This window comes from Gorilla gorilla, chromosome 7 (genome assembly GCF_029281585.2).
Source record: "Gorilla gorilla gorilla isolate KB3781 chromosome 7, NHGRI_mGorGor1-v2.1_pri, whole genome shotgun sequence".
In the NCBI taxonomy this organism is placed as follows: domain Eukaryota; kingdom Metazoa; phylum Chordata; class Mammalia; order Primates; family Hominidae; genus Gorilla; species Gorilla gorilla.
This window is the reverse complement of record NC_073231.2, coordinates 100,617,214-100,638,374: the sequence shown is the minus strand read 5'-3', so window position 1 is coordinate 100,638,374 and position 21,161 is coordinate 100,617,214. Positions and strand designations below refer to the sequence as shown.

Below are 21,161 nucleotides of genomic sequence, written 5' to 3'. Positions count from 1 at the left end.
AGGCGGAGGTTGCAGCGAGCGGAGTTTGCAGTGAGCCAAGATCGCGCCATTGCACTCCAGCCTGGGAGACAAGAGTGAAACTCCATCTCAAAAAAATAAAAAAATAATAATAATAATAAATTCAAGGCACTTGTATCAGTGGGTTTGCAATATCAAGGGCAAAGAACATTTTTTATTTCTTCGAGAAATTCCTTCCACCCAAAACCCATAAATTCTTCTCCTCTCATAGTAGATCTTTATTGTCAAACCTAACAACTGTAAGTTACCTAAGTGGAATTACTTGTAGAATTGTGAATCATTTGTTCACTCTACAAATAAGTGAAGAAATAAACTAAATGCTTTCCACTTAAAGTTGTCTAGTACTATTATTTTAACTGCAGTTAAAACAGAAGCAAATAAACTTATCTGTCATATTCAATATTGTCATTTCCATAATGAAGCTTTCTTTTCCTTTTCAACTGATGCTGGATTAAAAATTCATTATTTAAAACATCCCATTAACAATTTTTCCAGATCAATTTTATTTAAAAAATAAGTTGACAGAAAGAAGCAAAAGCAACTTACTAATATGTCAAACAAAACACAAGTACCAAACCTAATTCAGCGCAGGTAACATAATATAAATCAACAAAAATTCGATTAAATATTTCACACTAGATAAAAAGTAGGGTGTTCTATTTCCCCTTCAAAATATGGAAGCTGACTTTTCAATTACATTGTTTTACATGCTCTAATCACAAGGACTACCATGTGACTATTCACTGTGTGCTTAGGTAACTATGGTTATATTTTCAGAAGGCTTGAAGCAAAATACTAGCGACTCACTATTCAGATGTACAGAGTCGACCTGAGGTACACTGCCTGCAACTATCTTAATATAGTTAAGAAATTATGTATAAAAGTGAAATGAGAACCACTGAAACTAATCTATCAGATATATGACATCACCATCAAACAATTCTTCAGCTCCAAAAGAGCAAAGCATCTGAGAGTTAGTCTAAGAATGCATGTACTTTAACAACACATGTATAACAGAAAATAAAGACAACGGAAAAGCTCCCTTCTAATGTAGTGTACTTTTACGACACATATATAACAGAAAATAAAGACAACGGAGAAATGCTCTCTTCTAATGTAATAATTTAAAGTACTGAAAATGCAATTTTTGCAGCACTTTAACAAGTGAGAATTATGAAAATCTGTTCACTGAACAGGAATATAATGAAAAACTAAACATGTATCCCAACTTATTAAAATGACACATCTATAGGCTACATCTATCCTGAATCTCTCTATAAGGCCAAATTAACTTTTTATAATTTTCTCTTAATAAATGATTAAAAATATGAAAATACTTAAAGGAACATAGCATTTAGACTGTGAAACTGTGTTGTAAATTTTATTATAGTTGTCATTTTTTCTTGACGGTGAACACTGCATCACAGTTTCATAAATAACATTGCTTGTGTTTTATAATATATCTGCATGCAGAGGTATGTTTAACAACATCTGCATGTATCCCCAGAAATTGTTGCTCATTTTAGAACACATATTTTTATTCTGATAATGATTTAACTTTTTTACTTAGTACTTCAGTAGAAAACATGTGAATAGATTGTATGCCCCATATCAGTATTTTAAAAAAAAACCTGAACATTCTTTTAAATGTCCATTTAACAAAATATATGTTAACGGTTATTGTTTTATCATGATTAAATTGGTATCAAATTAATAGGCATAAGTGAAAAAACTAATCACTTACTAGTCATTTAGAAAATGCAGTAACATCATGCATTATGTATTACTAAGAAAGTTCTCACTTAACATAAGCAGTAGATGAGGAGAACAGTATCATGAAAATTCTAAATATATCTTTATGTATATCCTTAAAAATCACTTTCCTTTATATAATTTCCATTTTAATTTAAATGCCACATATCTTCGGCTAACATTTAAATTAGTTTTTATTGTAAAACTTCAGTTGTTATACATCATAAAATACCTTCAGAAACTTTCTTGAAGGTCGGAATTATTCTTTCTATTAAATAATTATATCACATTATTTATTAAATGTTATGTTTGAGAAATGTATCTGACCTTGCACATATTCAAATTCAAGATCAATATTATAATAGAATGAAGATTTTATGGGGAAAATGTTGCAATCAGTAAAAGTGTTAAAGACCATGTAACGGTAAGGAAGACACCTGTCTGGAATATTGCAGAGTGGTAGATATCACATTTAATCAAAGGACAGTAATGCTTGATCTTCTATTTCCCACAGAACTCTGGATCCAGTTAACAGCAGAAGGGGGAAAGAAGCAGCAATATTTCAAATGTCTATACTCTGATCTGCAAAAGACACCGAGTAGGTAGAAGAAAACTGCATTTTACTTCAGGTAGTCTTTGAAATGAAGGCTCTGTTATTTTTCAAGACTGGAAGGATATCACAGTGTTGATTTTATATACAAAGTAGGATCTGTTCCAGTATACTCTAGTGAAATAATTCACATATGGAGAATAGTTAATTTTGACCTCATGACAAAATCGCCCATATTTTGAGTAGGTTAGCTTGTCACCTTCTTCACAAACCATCTATTAAAAGATATAAAACATAATATTAAAAAGCTTATTAAGCTTATAGCAGAAATGCAATCAATATACAAATGAGTATATTTATATGAAAAAACACATTACTGCTAAACATTGTCTATAAAACATCTCACTGTTAGCAAATAGAAGCCTCTTCATAAGTGAGTCACCATGCCCACTATACTCCTGAACTTCTCATTGACACTGAGAAACCAGCACAAAGGTTTCCAATTTTTAAAAGATTTAATCCTAAAATTTAGAAGGCAGTGTTTCCATAATCCATTATCATTGCTCTGAAGACCTTATCATGCACCCTACCAAGGCTGAGAAATGAACATATTATATTCCTAAATATATTCACTCTTCTCGTGTAGAATTATTTAGTAAGCAAGGAAACTTTCGTGACTTAGTGCAGACCTTTACAATTTCACCGAATGATGTTCACTAAGATAGCTTAGTTAGCTTGAAGAAGTTTTTATAAAAAAAATTAAGTAATATTTTAATGGCTATGAAAGATGTCAGATAGCCAACTTTAAAAGGATGGATTAGCTTAAGTCCATGCCAGGCATGACATGAAAGGAGAAGTAAGCTGATCTTCAAAACAGCAGAAAAGTGGGTATCAGAGCAGAATAGAAAGGCTTCAGAGAGCAGATAGCAAGACAGCACCAATTACTGAAACTGTACCCGAGGCTTCATAAAATTCCATTTGTGTCACCAGTAAACCAAAGATCACAGCCACTCAGTACCAACAGAGAAATTCAAAATACATGCACCATAAAACAGAGTAAGTTTATATTACAAGATTAAGGGGTCATGAGGAAAAGATAGGTAGAAATCACAAAAACTAATTTCTTACCTCCAAACTGATCTTGGATAAGACAAAGAGCTATGATTATTTAGGAAAAGACAGAAAAAATCTTGGCTGCAACCTGAATAGTATATCTACTACCACTTACAATGACTTACTAAACTTTTCTTATGATCCCTCACTCCTAGCTTTCTCAGGAGTCAAGAATCCGTTCCAGCTAGCATTAAGTCTCAGATATACACACTGCCTTCATTGGAAGGCCATGGGGGCTGGGGGGGAAGACACATGCACGCGCGTGCACGCGTGTGTCAGTCTTAGGTCTTCTTCTTGTGGAAAACACAGCTTGGTAAAACAGCCGAAATCAATATAGAAATTAAGATACAGCCAAGTCCTAACAACTAACATGGCTTTTAATACATTCGTTTTTGTGGATAATAGGGACTCAATGTACAGGCACTGTGTTAATTTAGCATGCAATTTTTCTAGATATGAATCAAATTACAAGAAATTTCTCAACATAAGAATATAACAAGGTAACCAGTTGCTCTTTAGATTATTATAATAAAATAAAATCATCATTCAAATCAAATTATGCCATCTTTTGTTTATGAATGTTGAAACCTGAATAAGTACAGGCAATGAATAAAGAATTCCAGTATTGGTAACACCATTATTATTTTTTATTATTTTTGCAAAAATGCCCAGATTTTCTTTTGTATGTTGAAAAAATACTCCAAACTACTTTTAAGAAGCTTTCCCCATTATTACATAGCTCAATTATATTCTTAGTTAAGTTCCAAAAATAAAGTTTAAAGATTATAACTTTAAAGTCATTTTTCTAAAAAAAAAAAATATATATATATATATATATAACTTTCCAAATGGTTACTTACGTGGCCATTTGCAATGTCTAATAAATCTTTAACCCTACAGCCTCTCATGGGTCCCACCTCATTGCAGATAGCATCCTCTACAATTAGGTAATTAGCTTTGTAAGATGTCAGTATTTTATAAATATCCTCAGCAGATCGCTTTGAATAGATTTGGTAGATCTGAAAGAATATAATTAAAATAAAACTGAAAGAATATAATTAAAATAAAATTTAAAGGACATTTAAAACTTCAGTAAATTGAAACTATACATCAAGCATCTACTGTGTTCTAAGTACTGAGTATTATATATGAAAAATATATTTATTTTTATAAATAAATGTAAATATTCATCTATATATCAAAACTCATGTTTGGATTATGTGGTGCTTTTTACTATAATTTTTCTGAACTTATTAGATAATAAGCTCTGGATCTTATTAGATAATAAAGCTTTTCAGTCTTTCTGAAATGTTAATATTGGATCAACTCTTGATATCCTTCAAAAAGTAGTAAAACCACAAATATTAGGCCCATAGTATCATATACTATTTGTCCTGAAAATACTGAGATTTGAAATCTAGAATGAATAAGATTCCAATCTATTTGCAGAATATCCAGTAGCTGCCTCCTACCTGTCACCATAGCTGCCTATCTAGTACCTTCAGTTCCCACGTCCACTGACATGCTAGGAATACCCACCTTCAACATTCTGTGGCACACAGAATGCCAATACATCAAGAGGAAGTGTCTCCCTCATTTCACTACACTAAATACGTTTCAGTGGGAATGGTTCTATCCTATCTAGCCTATACCTATTGATAGTTATTCACAATTTTATTTATTTTTAAGTGTTAAGAAACTGAAACATACTATTGGGGCATTAAAAAAAAAAAACCACTTCTATGCAATTGTAACAACATTACTGATAGCCTACAGCACAGTTTCTCAACCTTGGCACTATTCACATTTTAGGCCAGATCATTCTTTGTTGGGACACAAGGGATGATGTTCTCTGCAACGTAGATCAGCATTCCTGGTCTCTACCCACAAGATGCTCGTAGAACCCCTCTTCCTGTTATGACACTGCGACAACCAAAAATGTCTCCAGACACTGCCAAATGTCCCCTCGGGGAACAATTCTCCCAGGTTAAGAATCACTGGCCCAGGGGATTATATAAGGATTAGCCACATATTATGAATTAGAGACTCTGTGTAATTTAAATGATATGGTCGGCCAGGCGCGGTGTCTCATGCCTGTAATCCCAGCACTTTGGGAGACCCAGGCAGGTGGATCACTTGAGATCAGGAGTTTGAGGCCAGCCTGGCCAACATGGCAAAACCCCATCTCTACTAAAAATACAAAAATTAGCTGGGCGCGGTGGCATGCACCAGTAGTCCCAGCTACTCGGGAGTCTGAGGCAGGAGAATTGCTTAAACCTGGGAGATGGAGGTTGCAGTGAGCTGAGATCATGCCACTGCACTCCAGCCTTTACGAAATTCTCTAAAATTGAAAAACAGAATATTGGGAACTTAGGTTCAGTTCATCATTGCTTTCAGATATGAAGTTACCATTTAAATCCATACCATACCAGAGTGAGACTCTATCTCAAAAAAATAAATTAATTATAAATAAATAAACAAATAAATAAATAAATAAATAAATGGCCGGGCATGGTAGCTCACTCCTGTAATCCTAACACTTTGGGAGGCAGGGGTAGGCAGATTGCCTGAGCTCAGGAGTTCAAGACCAGCCTGGGCAACATGATGAAACCCTGTCTCTACTAACATAAAAAATTAGCCAGGCGTGGTGGTGTGCACCTGTAGTCCCCGCTACTCAGGAGGTTGAGGCAGGAGAACTGTTTGAACCTGGGAGGCAGAGGCTGCAGTGAGCTGAGATTGTGCCACTGCGCTCCAGCCTAAGCGAGACTCGTCAACAACAACAACAAAAAAAATTAAAATTAAAAAATAAATAAATGATATGGTCTCATTTATGGAGTTCAGTTTGGATTTTAGCTTAACAACAAATTTACTCAATACCTGCTATGTACTACATACCGTAGAGAAAGACAAAGGTTTCAAAAACCATGGTTACTATTCTCATAGACAAGTTACATAAAACTTAAAACTCTAAAATGTTTAAATTAGAACCTAAATAGAACTCTGACCTAATTACAAGTAATTCTGAAATTCCATATTAGAAAAAGACCAATCAAAGAAAACAAAGTCACAGAGTTTGTTGTTTTAAATCCACAAAAAAATAAAATTCAGGAATATGCTGTCTATATTCTGCCTAAGCAAACTCTATCTTTTGGAGGTGCAGCAAATACTCATCAGAGATGGCTGCTGTCTCTCAAGGAAATCATTCTCAGGTAGATCTCCCCATCTCTGATCTCTCCCCTGCCTGCTTCAATCTGTTCTTTCTGCCATGACCATAATTAACTCTCCAAAGCAGATCTAATCATTCCACTGCCAGGTTTACTAAAAGTCATGTCTCTTAACTGCCTCAAGGATAAGTCTAAATTTTTCAGCATGACATTCCAGGTCTGTCAGAATTTGGCCTCATTTTCTTTCCTAGTTTCAAGACTATACAAATTCCTTGGCTCATGTTACTTTTTCAGCCTGGAATCATATATATTTCTTTTCCAAACAAGTTTCTCATCATGCTTCAAAGCCCAGATCAAGGGACTGCCTTTTATGACAACTTCTTAGACTTTTGTAGGCAGAATTGTTTGATTGTTCCTGCTTTTTTACTCCTCTTTGTACCTTGTGTGTGTCTATGTATATATGTGTATGCATGCAACAACCACTTAATAGTACAGAATAATAACATAATAGCAAACTTTAAAATTTTACTGTGTTTCAGGCATTGTACATTATCTCATTTAATTCTCACAAGTAGGAGGTGAGAACTATTATTCTCAATCTCCAGATTTAGTAACTCGCTTAAGGTCACGAAGCTAATACACAGCAGAGCTAGCATTTGGGTTCAGGTACTCAAATTTCTGAGTCTGCATTCTTAATCTCTATATTACTGTATTTCTTCCTTAACTTAGAATATGCTTAAAAACTCTATGAAATTATCTAAAATTGAAAAACAGAATATTGGGAACTCAGGTTCAGTTGATCATTGCTTTCAGATATGAAGTTACCATTTAAATCCATACCAAACATTCAAAATAAGACATCATCTAAACTATAATTAATTAGATACCATTCTAATGTTATACTGAGTCAATAACTGCCCATTTATTAAAAAATAAATTAGTGTTTTATAAGCAATAATAGAACTTTAGCTGAGAAAGACAAAATGTAGTACCAAGACATTAATTGACAGCCTTCTTTTAAAAATTTGATTGAGGGCTGGGCACGGTGGCTCACGCCTGTATTCCCAGCACTTTGGGAAGCCGAGGCAGGTGGATCACCTGAGGTCAGGAGTTTGCCACCAGCCTGATCAACATGGTGAAACCCTGTCTCTACTAAAAAATACAAAAATTAACTGGTCATGGTGGCCGGTGCCTGTAATCCCAGCTACTCGGGAGACTGAGGCAGAAGAATCACTTGAACCCGGGAGGTGGAGGTTGCAGTGAGCCAAGATCGCACCATTGCACTCCAGCCTGGGTGACAGAGCAAGACTCTGTCTCAAAAAAATAAATAAATAAAATAAAAATTTGATTGAGAACAATATTTTAAAAAGAACGTTAGCCGGCTGTGGTGGCAGGTGCCTGTAATTCCAGCTACTCAGGAGGCAGAGGCAGGAGAATCGCCTGAACCCAGGAAGCGGAGGTTGCAGTGAGCCGAGATTGCGCCACTGTACTCCAGCCTGGGTGAATTAAAAAAATGTTAGCCGGCTGTGGTGGTGAGTGCCTATAATCCTAGCTACTCAGAAGGCTGAGGCAGGAGAATCGCTTGGAGGCAGGAGAATCGCTTGAACCCAGGAAGCGGAGGTTGCAGTGAGCTGAGATTGCACAACTGTATTCCAGCCTGGGTAAAATATTACACATTAGGTCCCTTGATACTTTGTGGAAAATTAAGTATTTTTCCTAGAAACATATCAGTATTATTCATAAAACAAAGAACTTAGTATTTTAATTTTGGGTCTCCTCTTGGCTAACTGTATTATTAATTATAAAGGTTTTTTAAAATGGAAGTTAATTAACTCTTCTAAAATTGTTTGGACTTTCCTAGCTACCTAGAAGCATATGTATACTGCAGACTATGCTAAAATACAAAGTGCTGGAAAAGAGATCCAAATGTAGAATTTAAAATGTCTTACATTTTCATTTCTCTTGAGAAGATCATCATCATTGTAAAGAGGCAAACTTGTCACCATCCATCCAGTGCATAATTTAATCGCACCCATTAACTGTGGACTCCCTGCAAACACAGCTGCAACTGGAGCTTGCCTTCTGCAAAGAACCATAAAGATTTGCACACTGAAAAGGCAAGTATACTATTTAGATCACTGATCTATATCAACTCTGAAATACCAGACAACTTACAATGTTTACACATTTAAGTTTCAATGCCAGTTTTCATTTCATTTCATTTATGGATTCATTCAAAAAAATTGGGCACCTAACTATGCAGCAGACACTTGTGCTGAAGACACAGAAACTTTTCTAAAAAGAGGGAGCAGGGGGAAGACAATAAGAAGTAAACATATATATTGGGTGGTAATAATATGATTAAAAATAATGCAGAGTAAGGGGATAGTAACAAGAATATATTATTTTAGATAAGGTGGCTAGTTCAGTGATGATACTGTGAATTCTCAACTCCATCTTTTGCAAATTAACCACCTACAACCCAACTTCTTCCAAATCCACCTCTCCTCCTGCTCCTTCACTGTCTTTACCCATGTGTCTGTCTCCAGGCAGAACATATAGGACTTCTCCACTCTGAATCATTATCCCAAGTCCCAGACAGACGCTACTTGCAAAGTGGAAAACCTACAAGTAGGTCCCAAAGCGCTATTGTAATACATTCACTTATTTATTCACTGTCTAAATTTAACATTAAGCACCCACCTCTATGCGCTAGGGATAGTGCCCGGCTATTGAAATAAAGAGATGGCATATATGGCCACTGTCCTCAATAGTGAGGAAACAGATATAAAACATAGTAATTGTACCCAGTAACATAAATATTCAATAGGTAATTGTTTGGGCCTTTGCTGTCTTTGAAAATACTGTGGTAAATCATACAGAGATGTAACTTCCTCTTTTGTTAATGATAACACAAGGCAGTGTTCAACCATAGAAAACAGAATTTACAAAAAGTATTAATGGGTAATAGTTAAGGGTGATCTAAAGAAAACTATTTGTATAAAATAGAAGATATGTTATAGTAACAAGACAGTATAATAAAATCTATTCTTGTTCCTATATACCTATTCTATAAACCAATTTTAAATTTCTAGAAACACTTTTTGTCTTTTTTTCCCATATTTTTCTGGTCTTTTTTGATAGTATTTCATCACTTTTTCATGTTTTCTTATCTTCTTTTATGTCTTTAATAAATTTCAATGTAGTTATTTCATAGTCTCCATCCATGGAATAGACTGGTTACAAAAATGGCCACAGTAATTCCTCTCCCTATGGTCATGGTCTTGGAGGGAATGCTAGTATTAATCATGTGACTTGCTTTGGCCAATAGGACAATAGTAAGCACCGTGTAAGCAGTGACTTAAAACATGCTTGACATTGAGAATTGCCCTCTCTTGCTGCTCTTGGGAATTCTACAACTACCACCTTGTAAACAAGCCCAAGTTAACCTGCTAGATGATGAGAGACAGAGGGCCAAGTAAATTTGATCCCCTCAGCTGACACATAGCCAACCCTAGACTATCCAGTCCCAGAGGAGCTGGCCCAGACCAAAACAATCCTCCCCAGCACCCTAACCCTGCTAATTCTCAAGATGGTGTGGAATAACAAATATTTATTGTTTGTAAGCCACTAAGTTTTGTGGCATTCTGTTATGTAGCAAACGCTAAATGACATAAATTTTATTATCAGAAATAGCTAGAGGTCTAATTCTGCTGTTTATCACACGCTGCGTTGAACTGTTTATGTGTTTTATAATTTCAGAGCTTACCTTTATGAAACTTTACTTATGGAATCCTGTATAACATGGGTTGAGGATTTGTCACCCATTCCAGACCAACCCCAAACCACTTTTAATGTTAATTTCTTAATTTGGGATTTCTTAGATTAGACAAGCGTAATTTCAAATTACATTAGCCAAGTATAATTTCAAACTATAAAACCACATGAATTCAGATCCATTGCTATAAATTGAGAGGGGAGAATTTTTTTGACCAAGAGATGAATGCAAGAGAGATCTGCTTTCTCATCTTCTTTCTCTACCCCTTGGTATCTTGCTACTCCATCCTTTCACTGACTAGGTATTTTGCTCTTCTATCCTTTCACTGCCAGTGTAGCCTTTTGAGGTTCCCTGAGTTACACATGAGTGTTGGGGGGTTCTCAATTCCAATTCCCTGCTTCCATAGGCCTAAGACCACATCTCCTGTCCTGTGTGGGCATTAAAATCTAAAACCCCTGGTTATCAAAACTAATAATCCACTGACAATTCACCTCCAACACAGGGCAAAATAAGCATCCTCTTGAGTATCTAAATAAAAGGATATCTCTTCTTTTTTATCCCATATTTCTAAGTGTTTGACAATGGCAGTTTCAAATCTTATACCGACCAATGCTATATTTTCAAGCCCATGGAGATGAGCGGAAAATTAGAATCACTAAGTCCAACCAAAATCTAAATATCCCTAAAACTCCTGAGTTTTATGAAAAAATTTGGAGAAGTATTAATTTATTATTTCCTGTGAATTCATTAGATAGCATGCAGTGATTAATTAATAGCTTAATAATAGTCTTGGGCACTTCAATCCTTACTTTATCCAGGTCATAAGTTCCACCGTATCTGGGTCATAGAATTCCTGTAGTTCCATTAATTCTGTCATTAATCTGGGAAAAAACTAAAATGCAAAAAAAAAAAAAAAAAAACCCCAAAAGATGTATGTCAGTAATTAGAAAGTTTAAAACTGTTCCACAGTATTTCAAAAGACTAACAGACTAACTTAAGGCAAATGATATTACAACACCGTTCGCATGGAAAAAATGTCATGATGGATCTCTTTGCTTTCCTTCAATGGCCTGCTTATTTTTCTCAATCCAAATCATCTATTTTATGGTTAATTCACTGCTTTGACTCAATAAATAATTTTATCATTACCAAACAATAATAAATTGATCATCTTTCAGGCACATACATACTAAATAAATAAATAAATTTTCAGGTCCAATAATTTGCAGAATTTATATCATTTCATAGATGATAAAGTTTTGGAGTTACCAAAACGTGTTTTAATATTAATTCCTATTTACTCAGCAATTTCCTTTGCCAATTATAAACTGAATTAACACTAGCATTAGACTGCAGAAAATGGCATCAGGTGGCATTCTAGAAATGTTTTAGCTCTTCTGCAATGTTCCTAATAACAAAAAAAATTAAGCATTACTAAGAATGTTACATTTTATTTTGTTAGGATAGTGTCTCAACATGTTTCCTACCCACACATATAAATTTATCACTACCTTTGTAGATAATAGTACATTTTATTAATATAAAAATCTAATTTTTTTACCTCTTTCCATAAGCTAAGACCTATTATAGTAGGCACGGCCATGCTCAGAATAAGAGCCTAAAATATTAAAGCAAAAAGGATTACAGATAAATACATTTCAGAATACACGTTAAAGGTAATAGACACTGATTCTATAGCCAATCATATATCTCTATAGTTATACAAATTTCAAAAAAAATGAAGTCAACATAGAACCTAGTTCACAGAATGAGATGGGTGAAAACTAATGACTTTCAAAGACATTAAGCTGGAAGTAAAGTGAGACATAAACATTTACTATAAAAATTTACGGCAGAACATTAAAAAGGTAATGCTCATAATATTTCAAATGGCAAGTGGATATTTGAAAAATTTGCCAGAAATTTATGTTATACAGATCTTACAAAGGATAGTACACTACTACATGAAAAGCTAACAACAAAAAAAACAATGAATTAACACAAGAAAAATAGCTAATATACATCAGTATACTAGTCTGTTAAAATAAGAATACATAAACTCTCCTTGAAATAAGACTGGCAAAATACAACATAAGTATTATTAAAGATAATGTATCATCATCCTGCTATAATAAAACCTGCTCTGCCTACTGTCCCATGTCTTTTAGTGACCCTGTGATCCAGTCATACCAACCAGAAACCCAGGAAACATCTAAGATATCTCCCTCTTCCTCATTTCCCCATACTTAATAAGCAGTGAGGCTTACTGATCTTCTAACTACTTTTTTCATTCCAATCTGGCATACTATTAATCAAATGGGCTTTTGAGTCAGAAAAACCTGGGCGTGGCTGGGTGCAGTAGCTCACACCTATAATTCCAGAACTTGGGGGCCAAGGTGGGAGGATTGCTTGAGTCCAGGAGTTTGAGACCAGCCTGGGCAACATAGTGAGACCCTGTCTATACAAAAAAAAAAGTTTTAATTAGCTGGGCATGGTGGCGTGTGCCTGAAGTCCCAGCTACTCAGGAGGATGAGGCAGGAGGATTGCTTAAGCCCAGGAGTTTAAGGCTAAAGTGAACTATGACTGTGCCACTGCACTCCAGCCTGGGAGACACCGTGAGACTCTGTCTCAAAAAGAAAAAAAAAAAAAAGAGAAAAGAAAATCCTGGGTGTGAATCATGATTTCCATACTTAAACTTGGTAATCTCAAGTAAGTTATTTAAACAATTAAAGCCTTGGTTTTTTTTTTTTTTTATCTATAAAACAGAGAAAATCTAGGATTAAATAGCATGTGAAATGCTTCAAACAGTACCTGACATAGTGAACATTCAATAAATTGAAGCTTCAATTACTTCTAGCCACTCTGGCCTCCTCTGTGACTGAAGTCTGTTGCCTGTAGGACTATCCTTCACAGAAATGTAAGAGTGAGCAAATAGAAAATGTAAGTCTGACTCTCTCACTTTGCATGAGGCATACACATCCCAATTCCTTCCCACTGCTGACAGCATGAGAGCCAGCTCCGCAGCATGACACCCAGGGACCCCATGTCCTCACCTTCCTCCACTTCTCCAGCCTCATTTCTTGACAACCCCTACCTACCTCACACTTTATGTGCCAAGAAAACTAAATATATTGTGCTTTTTTCCCAGCCCCTTTGATTACATCATGTTCTTTGCCTACTTCTGTGTCTATTCCTTCTACCATGAATACCCTTTCTTTCCCCTTCATTTGCCTAATAACTAAATATATTTCCAGTCTCAGATTGGAAAGCCTTATTTGAGTCCCTAAAAGAAAAAAAAAAGAAAGAAAAAGAAAAACAGAATTAAGTAGCCCTTCCCTATGTTCTAATAGCACCCTATGAAAACTTCTTTTTGTTTTTTAGGAGGCAAGACAGGGAGAGAAGGAAGAGCTGGCAGGTTGAAGAAAGTGGAAGCGGAGGGAGCAGAGGACAGAGGGCTGAATTCTTATTATCTGTTTTTACACCCAGAGATTATAATCCACTTGATGAAATTAAGTGTGCTATAATTATCTTTGTATCCCAAGCACATAGCAGGCAGAATGTAACGTTCCATTCACATAGAAAATATACCATAGTTCTAAATCAAACCAAGAAAGATATCATAAAAATTAATTCTTGATGACCTCTCACATTACTGATTCACATACATTTTTATCTTTTATTTTTTAAGTTGTATGCATTAAAATGCATTACTTTGATAATCAGAATTTTTTTTTTTTTTTGAGACAAAGTCTTGCTCTGTTGCCCAGGCTGGAGTGCAGTGGTGCGATTTTGGCTCACTGCAACCTCTGCCTCCTGGGTTCAAGCAATTCTCAATTCTCAGCCTCTCGAGTAGCAGGGACTACAGGCATGCGCCACCATGCCCAGCTAATTTTTTTTTTGTATTTTAAGTAGAGACAGGGTTTTACCATGTTGGCCAGGCTGGTCTCGAACTCCTGGCCTCAAGTGATCCACCCACTTCAGCCTCCCAAAGTGCTTGGATTACAAGCGTGAGCCACCGCATCCAGCCCAGAAATTATTTTTAAAAATGTTTTGCACAGGATCTGTTTTTCTACCTGTAAGTCATCATGTAATTTACTCATGCTATTTCAATTGTATTCAATGTAGTTTCCATTTATTAGCATTTGATTTTATATAATTAGAAGAGAAACAATGCAAAATAATGACTCACCAACAATATTGGGTGTACAGTTCTTAATCGAAGCCACTTGAAAAGTGTCATCCAAAGTTCGGGAGAACATACACCAAATGCTGCTAACATGCACACATAAGGAATCCAGATGTACTTCAAGCTAGAAAACACAAATGGAGTCATACATGAGACATCCTGTGAACATCATTATTATCTAATTTTTGTTCTCTGAGCTCTTTCCTGCTACTCATGAAAATACCAAAATGTTAAGGGACAGTGAAAAAGCTTAGACTCTAATTTTCAGCAACAGATTGTTATCCAGTTTTTTAAAAGTCAAGCAGACATGTGGGCTAGCAAATTAGGATAAAATAAAAGCATTAATACTGATGAGGATGCAGGAAAATTGTATTCTTGGAGAGAATATAAGCTATGAGAGCTTTTTCAGAAGGCAATTTGGTGGACTGGGAGTGGTGGCTTATGCCTGTAGCCTGGGCAACACAGTGAAACCCTGTCTCTACCAAAACTACAAAAATTAGCCAGGCATGGTGACACATGCCTGTGCTCCCAGCTAATTGGGCGGCTGAGGCAGGAGGATCACCTAAGCCTGGGAGGCACAGGTTGCAGTGAGCTGAGATCGCACCACTGTACTCCAGCCTGGGTAAAAAGCGAGACTCTGTCTTAAAAAAACAAAACAAAACAAAAAACTCTAAGATAGGCAATGCCATTTCTAGTAATGTAGCCTAAAAATATATTAGCATAAGATAGCATAAGAGTATAAAGATAGACATACAAGGGTTTTTGTTTTTTTTTTTTTTTGAAGCGGAGTCTCACTGTCGCCCAGGCTAGAGTACAGTGGTTGTGATCTTGGCTCACTGCAACCCCCGCCTTCTGGGTTCAAGTGATTCTCCTGCCTCAGCCTCCCAAGTAGCTGGAATTACAGGCACATGCCACCACGCCCAGCTAATTTCTGCATTTTTAGTAGAGACCAGGTTTCACCGTGTTGGCCAGGCTGGTCTCAAATTCCTGACCTCAAGTGATCCACCCGCCTTGGCCTCCCAAAGTGCTGGGATTACAGGCATGAGCCACCACACCTGGCCACACACAAGAGTTTTAACTATAGCATTTTGTTTTACTAGCAAGAAAATTGGAAAAACAATAACAACAACAAAAAAAACTTCTGTTCTTCAATAGGTATTGATTAAATAAATTATTATAAAAAACAAAAAAGCAAAATGCAAAACTTCATGTGCAATGTTAACCTAATTTTTGCTTTTTTTTTTTTTTAATGTAGATATATGGCACAAGCAAAAATAACACCTGGGGCTTGGCGCAGTGGCTCACACCTGTAATCCCAGGACTTTGGGAGGCTGAGATGGGCAGATCACTTGAGGTCAGCAGTTTGAGACCATCCTGGCCAACATGGTGAAACCTCGTCTCTACTAAAAATACAAAAATCTGGCCATGTGCGGTGGCTCTCGCCTGTAATCCCAGCAAATTAAGAGGCCGAGGTGGTGGATCACCTGAGGTCAGGAGTTTCAGACCAGCCTGGGCAACACGGTGAAACCCCGTCTCTACTAAAAATACAAAAAATTAGCCGGGCATGTTGGTGGGAGTAGCCTGTAGTCCCAGCTACTCCGGAGGCTGAGGCAGGAGAATGGCGTGAACCCGGGAGGCGGAGCTTGCAGTGAGCCAAGATTGTGCCACTGCACTCCAGCTTAGGCAACACAGGGAGACTCCATCTCAAAAAAAAAAGAAAAAAAAAAAAAAAAGAAAGATTTAAAAATTGAACTCTTAAATTAAAAAGATTAAAAATCCAGGTGTACAGAAAAAATTAACTTGTATCATTAGAAGAAAATACATTATGTTGTAGATTTTAAAGAAAACAAAAGGAGCCCATCTCCGTAGGAGATGCTAACTGCTAAAAATGGAAGAGGAAAAGTTTAGAAAAATTAATAGCTATCAGTGCTTATCAAGAAAAAAATAACATTTCAAGGGATAACTTTTGTAATAAATACTAAGGAGAACAACCAGACCCTTCTATGATATATTCCCTGGTGTCAAACTCGGAAGAGACTGGAAGAATCTGGGCCTAGAGTATAAATGTTAACCTCTGTGGTTTTATAAAACAGCAAAGCCATGGAATGGAGAAAATAAAGAAATATCCCTGGGTACAGTGGCACATGCCTGTCATCCCAACACTTTGGGAGGCCAAGACAGTAGGATCATTTGAAGCCAGATGTTCACGACTAGCCTGGGCAACACAATTAGACCATGTCTCTACAAAAGAATTTCTTTTTTTAATTTTTAAAAATTAAGAGGCTGGGTGCAGTGGCTCACACCTGTAATCCCAGCACTTTGGGAGGCTGAGGCGGGTGGAACACCTGAGGTCAGGAGTTCAAGACCAGCCTGGCCAACATGGTGAAACCCCATCTCTGATAAAAATACAAAATTTAGCCAGGCGTGGTGGCACATGCCTGTAATCCCAGCTACTCTGGAGGCTGAGGCAGGAGAATAGCTTGAACCTGGGAGGTGGAGGTTACAGTGAGTCGAGATGGCGCCACTGTACTCCAGCCTCGGCAAGAGAACAGGACCCTGTCTCAAAAAAAAAAAAAAAAAAAAGGAAAGCTCTGCTCTTGTTTGCAGCTGATCTAGGGGCACAATGGTTTTGGCACACACAAAAAAATTGGAATACATGCATAGTTTTTTCACAATATGCATTTTTCACGAACTTTTTGAAGACCCCTTGTATCCACAGTGAAATATTTTTTAGCCTTGAAAAAGAAGAAAATCCTGTCATCTTACAACATAGATGAAATTTGATGACGTGACATTAAGTGAAATAAGCCAGTCACAAAAAGATAAACACTATAGGATTCCACTTACATGAGGTATCTAAAGTAAACAAATTCATAGAAATGGAAAATAAAGGCTGGGCGCGGTGGCTCATGGCTGTAATCCCAGCACTTTGGGGGGCCGAGGCGGGCAGATCACCTGAGGTTGGGAGTTTGAGTCCAGCCTGACCAACATGGAGAAACCCCATCTTTACTAAAAATACAAAATTAGCTGGGCATGGTGGTGCATGCCTGTAATCCCAGCTACTGAGGAGGCTGAGGCAGGAGAATCGCTTGAATCCAGGAGGTGGAGGTTGCGGTGAGCCAAGATCACAGCATTGCACTCTAGCCTGGGCAACAAGGTGAAACTCCGTCTCAAGAAAAAAAAAAAAGAAAGAAGTGGAAAGTCAAATGGTGATTATTAGAGGTTGAGGGTAGGGAAAAAAACAAGAGTTGTTCATTGATATACAGTTTTAGATTTACAAGATGAAAATGTTCTGCAGATCTGTTGTACAACAATGTGTGAATATACTAAACACTGCTGAATTGTATACTTAAAAAACATTAAGATGGTAGATTTTATGTTATGTACTTTTTTTATCATAATTTTAAAAAAACTTAAATGTAGCTGGGCACAGGGGCTCATGCCTATAATCCCAACACTTTGGGAGGTTGAGGTGGGAGGATGGCTTGAGCCCAGGAGTTCAAGACCAGCCTGGGCAACATGGTGAGACCTCATCTCTACAAAAACTTTAAAAAATATTAGCCAGGCATGGTGACACCAGTCTGTGGTCCCAGCTAGTTGGAAGGATATCATGGGAGCATTGCTTGAGCCTGGGAGTTCGAGAGCACAGTGAGCTGTGATGGCACTGGAGTGACCGCACTCCAGTCTGGGTGGCAGAATGAGACCCTGTCTTTTTTTTTTTTTTTTTAACTAAAGACACAGCCTCACTCAGTCACCCAGACTGGAGTGCAGTGGCGTGATCATGGCTCACTGTGGCCTAGAACTCCCAGGCTGAAGCAATCCATCCACCTCAGCCTCCATAGTGGCTGGGACCACAGACGCATGCCACGGCTTTTTTTTTTTTTTTTTTGTAGAGATGGGGTCTCGCCATGTTGCCCAAGTTGGTTTCAAACTCTTGGGCTCAAGTGATCATCTGCCTCCGTCTCCCAAATTGCTGGGATTATAGGCATAAGCCACCACACCCAGCCTGTCTCTCAAAAACACAAAAACAAGGCCAGGCGCAGTGGCTCATGCCTGTAATCCTAGCACTTTGGGAGGCTGAGTCAGGCGGATCACCTGAGGTCAAGAGTTCAAGACCAGCCTGACCAGCATGAAGAAACCCCATCTCTACTCAAAATACAAAATCAGCCAGGCGTGGTGGCGCATGCCTGTAATCCCAGCTACTTGGGAGGCTGAGGCAGGAGAATCGCTTGAACTGGGAGGCAGAGGTTGCAGTGAGCCGAGATCACGCCACTACACTCCAGCCTGGGCGACAAAGACTCTGTCTCAAAAAACAAAAACAAAAAACAAAAACTTAAGTATAATAATCTTCAATTCTATTAAACATTTAGTTTGTACACAAGTAACCTAATTGAAGAATTTAAAGCTCCAAACTTCTAAAGATGGTAACATTTTCTTCTTTCATCTATTAAAGAAAGATAAGATGCTCCTATATGAATTACAACTTAAGAATAATTAACTTTAATATGCAAAGGATTTCATATATTGCCTTTTTTTTTTTTTTTTTTTGATACGGAGTCTCACCCTGTTGCCCAGGTTGGAGTGCAGTGGCATGATCTTGGCTCACTGCAATCTCTGCCTCCCGGGTTCAAGCGATTCTCCTGCCTTAGCCTCCCAAGTAGCTGGGATTACAGGTGCCTGCCACCACACCCAGCTAATTTTTTTGTATTTTTAATAAAGACGGGGTTTCACCATGTTGGCCAGGCTGGTTTCAAACTCCTGACCTCAAGTGATTCGCTCGCCTCAGGCCCCCAAAATCCTAGGATTACAGGCATGAGCCACCATGCCTGGCCTCATATATTGCCTTTTATGAAATTTATTCCCATGCATCTTACTTATTGTGCAGTAAAGGATTAACCTTGCCTAAAAAGAGAGTTGGCCTTTGCCCTCAACTCCTAGGAGGTAACCTCTTGCCTGATAAGAGCATCTTCATTTGCCTGGGTCCTTTGGGTCGTGCATAAGAGTCTATGCTAACAGTGTGATTTATGGTGGGAGCCTTGGAGCATGTGGTGTCAGTTCAACCTGTGAAGGGCTGAAGGCTAAGGTCAGCCACACAGGTGGTCAACCACATATATATGACTGAGCCCCAATACAAACCCTAAACACAAAGCATGGGTGAGCTTCCCTGATTGACAGTACTCCGTGTGTACTGTCACACATCGTTTCTGAGAGGAAAACAGGTGCTGTCTGCACGATTCCACTGGGAGGGAACAAATAGTAGTTCTGTGCTTTGGTGTCTCCTGGACTTTGTCCTATGGGTCTCTTTCCTCCGCTGATTTTAATCTGTGTCTTTTCACTGTAACCAACTGTAACTTGAGTATGACTTTCCTAAGTTCTGTGAGTCCTTGTTAGTTATCAAGCCTGAGGGTAGTTTGTGGGACTCCCAAACTTGCAGTTGGTGACAGAAGTAAGGATGGTCTTAGGAATTTCTGACCATTGCATTCTGACCAAGCACACATTCCTAGACTGTGTGCTTCTAAGGAAGGGGGATCCTATCATGTATATAGCTATATCTCCCACTATTGCTAAAAGAGCATGAAAAAACTAAAAACTTGTGCTGAATGAATACATTTTAATAAAGTTTATTAACAAGATGGCATGATTTTCTATAGAAGCAGGAACAAGGGAAGTTTAAAAACTAAAGACTTAAAAATAAATAGTGCAAGATATGTTTCAAGGATTCAAACTCCCTAAAAAATTATTACATAACTTATCTAAATATTAACATGTGAATACCTATTTTGCCTTAACAAATTTAAGGTATACAGAACACTAAAATGATCAAGCAAGTGAAATATAAAAATTCTACCTTATTGAACATTAAATGGGGCCCTATATATATATTTTGTAAATGTCATTTGCCATTGAAAGACAATAAAAGAAATAAGGTAAGGAAAGGATAAAAGGGAAAACTCCAAAGTCCTCAACAAAGCCTGCCACATGCTCCCTGTGCTTCAGCCAGACTGAGCTCCTTTTCCTCCCGCCAACAATGTGCCATGATCCTTCCTGCCCAGGCCTGGGCATATGCCATTCCCTCTACCTGCAGTACTCTTGCCTCTTTGGTTCACCTAGTCCACTCCTACTCACCCTTCAGGTCTCAGGCACTTTTTCCTTAGAGAACTTTTCTGATCTCTTTAAGTCAAATTCTGTTTTATATGTTCTTATAGCACCATGTACATCTCCTTCATTTACCAAAGTTGTAATTTTATTTTTGTATGATTGACATCTGTCACCTCCATTAGGCCATAAGTTAAATAAGGTTAGAGACTGTCTGTTCCACTATTGCTTATTGAGGTACCTTTAGCACCTAGCACAATGCCTAGAACTTGGAATATGTTCAATAGTTTTTTAACAAATGAATGAATAAGTAAATGTCAGTTCATTATAATATAAACACCTTTGTAAACTCCAGATAAATTAAGAAAGTTTATAGGTTTTGAGTTTTTATGAAGTTTTATGAATGCATTCTTGGATGTATCTACTTATTACCATTAAAAAAGACAATCTTTGCTGGGTGCGGTGGCTCACGCCTGTAATCCCAACACTTTGGGAGGCCAAGGC

The 21,161-nt window shown here is 37.3% G+C and overlaps 1 protein-coding gene across 2 annotated transcripts in view; it reads right to left on the bottom strand.

Moving 5' to 3' along the window:
- Nucleotides 1-497: 497 nt before the first annotated feature.
- Nucleotides 498-21,161, bottom strand: part of DPY19L4 (dpy-19 like 4) — a 72,150-nt gene continuing 51,486 nt past the window's right edge. For both annotated transcript variants that reach the window (XM_031014119.3, XM_055349409.2), the window contains 6 exons: nucleotides 14,565-14,685; nucleotides 11,937-11,993; nucleotides 11,185-11,267; nucleotides 8,547-8,679; nucleotides 4,294-4,452; nucleotides 498-2,595 (listed from right to left, as the gene is read on the bottom strand). In XM_031014119.3, coding sequence (XP_030869979.1) covers nucleotides 2,431-2,595; nucleotides 4,294-4,452; nucleotides 8,547-8,679; nucleotides 11,185-11,267; nucleotides 11,937-11,993; nucleotides 14,565-14,685 — 718 coding nt within the window. In that variant the 3' untranslated portion in view covers nucleotides 498-2,430. The remainder of the gene's footprint in view (nucleotides 2,596-4,293; nucleotides 4,453-8,546; nucleotides 8,680-11,184; nucleotides 11,268-11,936; nucleotides 11,994-14,564; nucleotides 14,686-21,161) is intronic.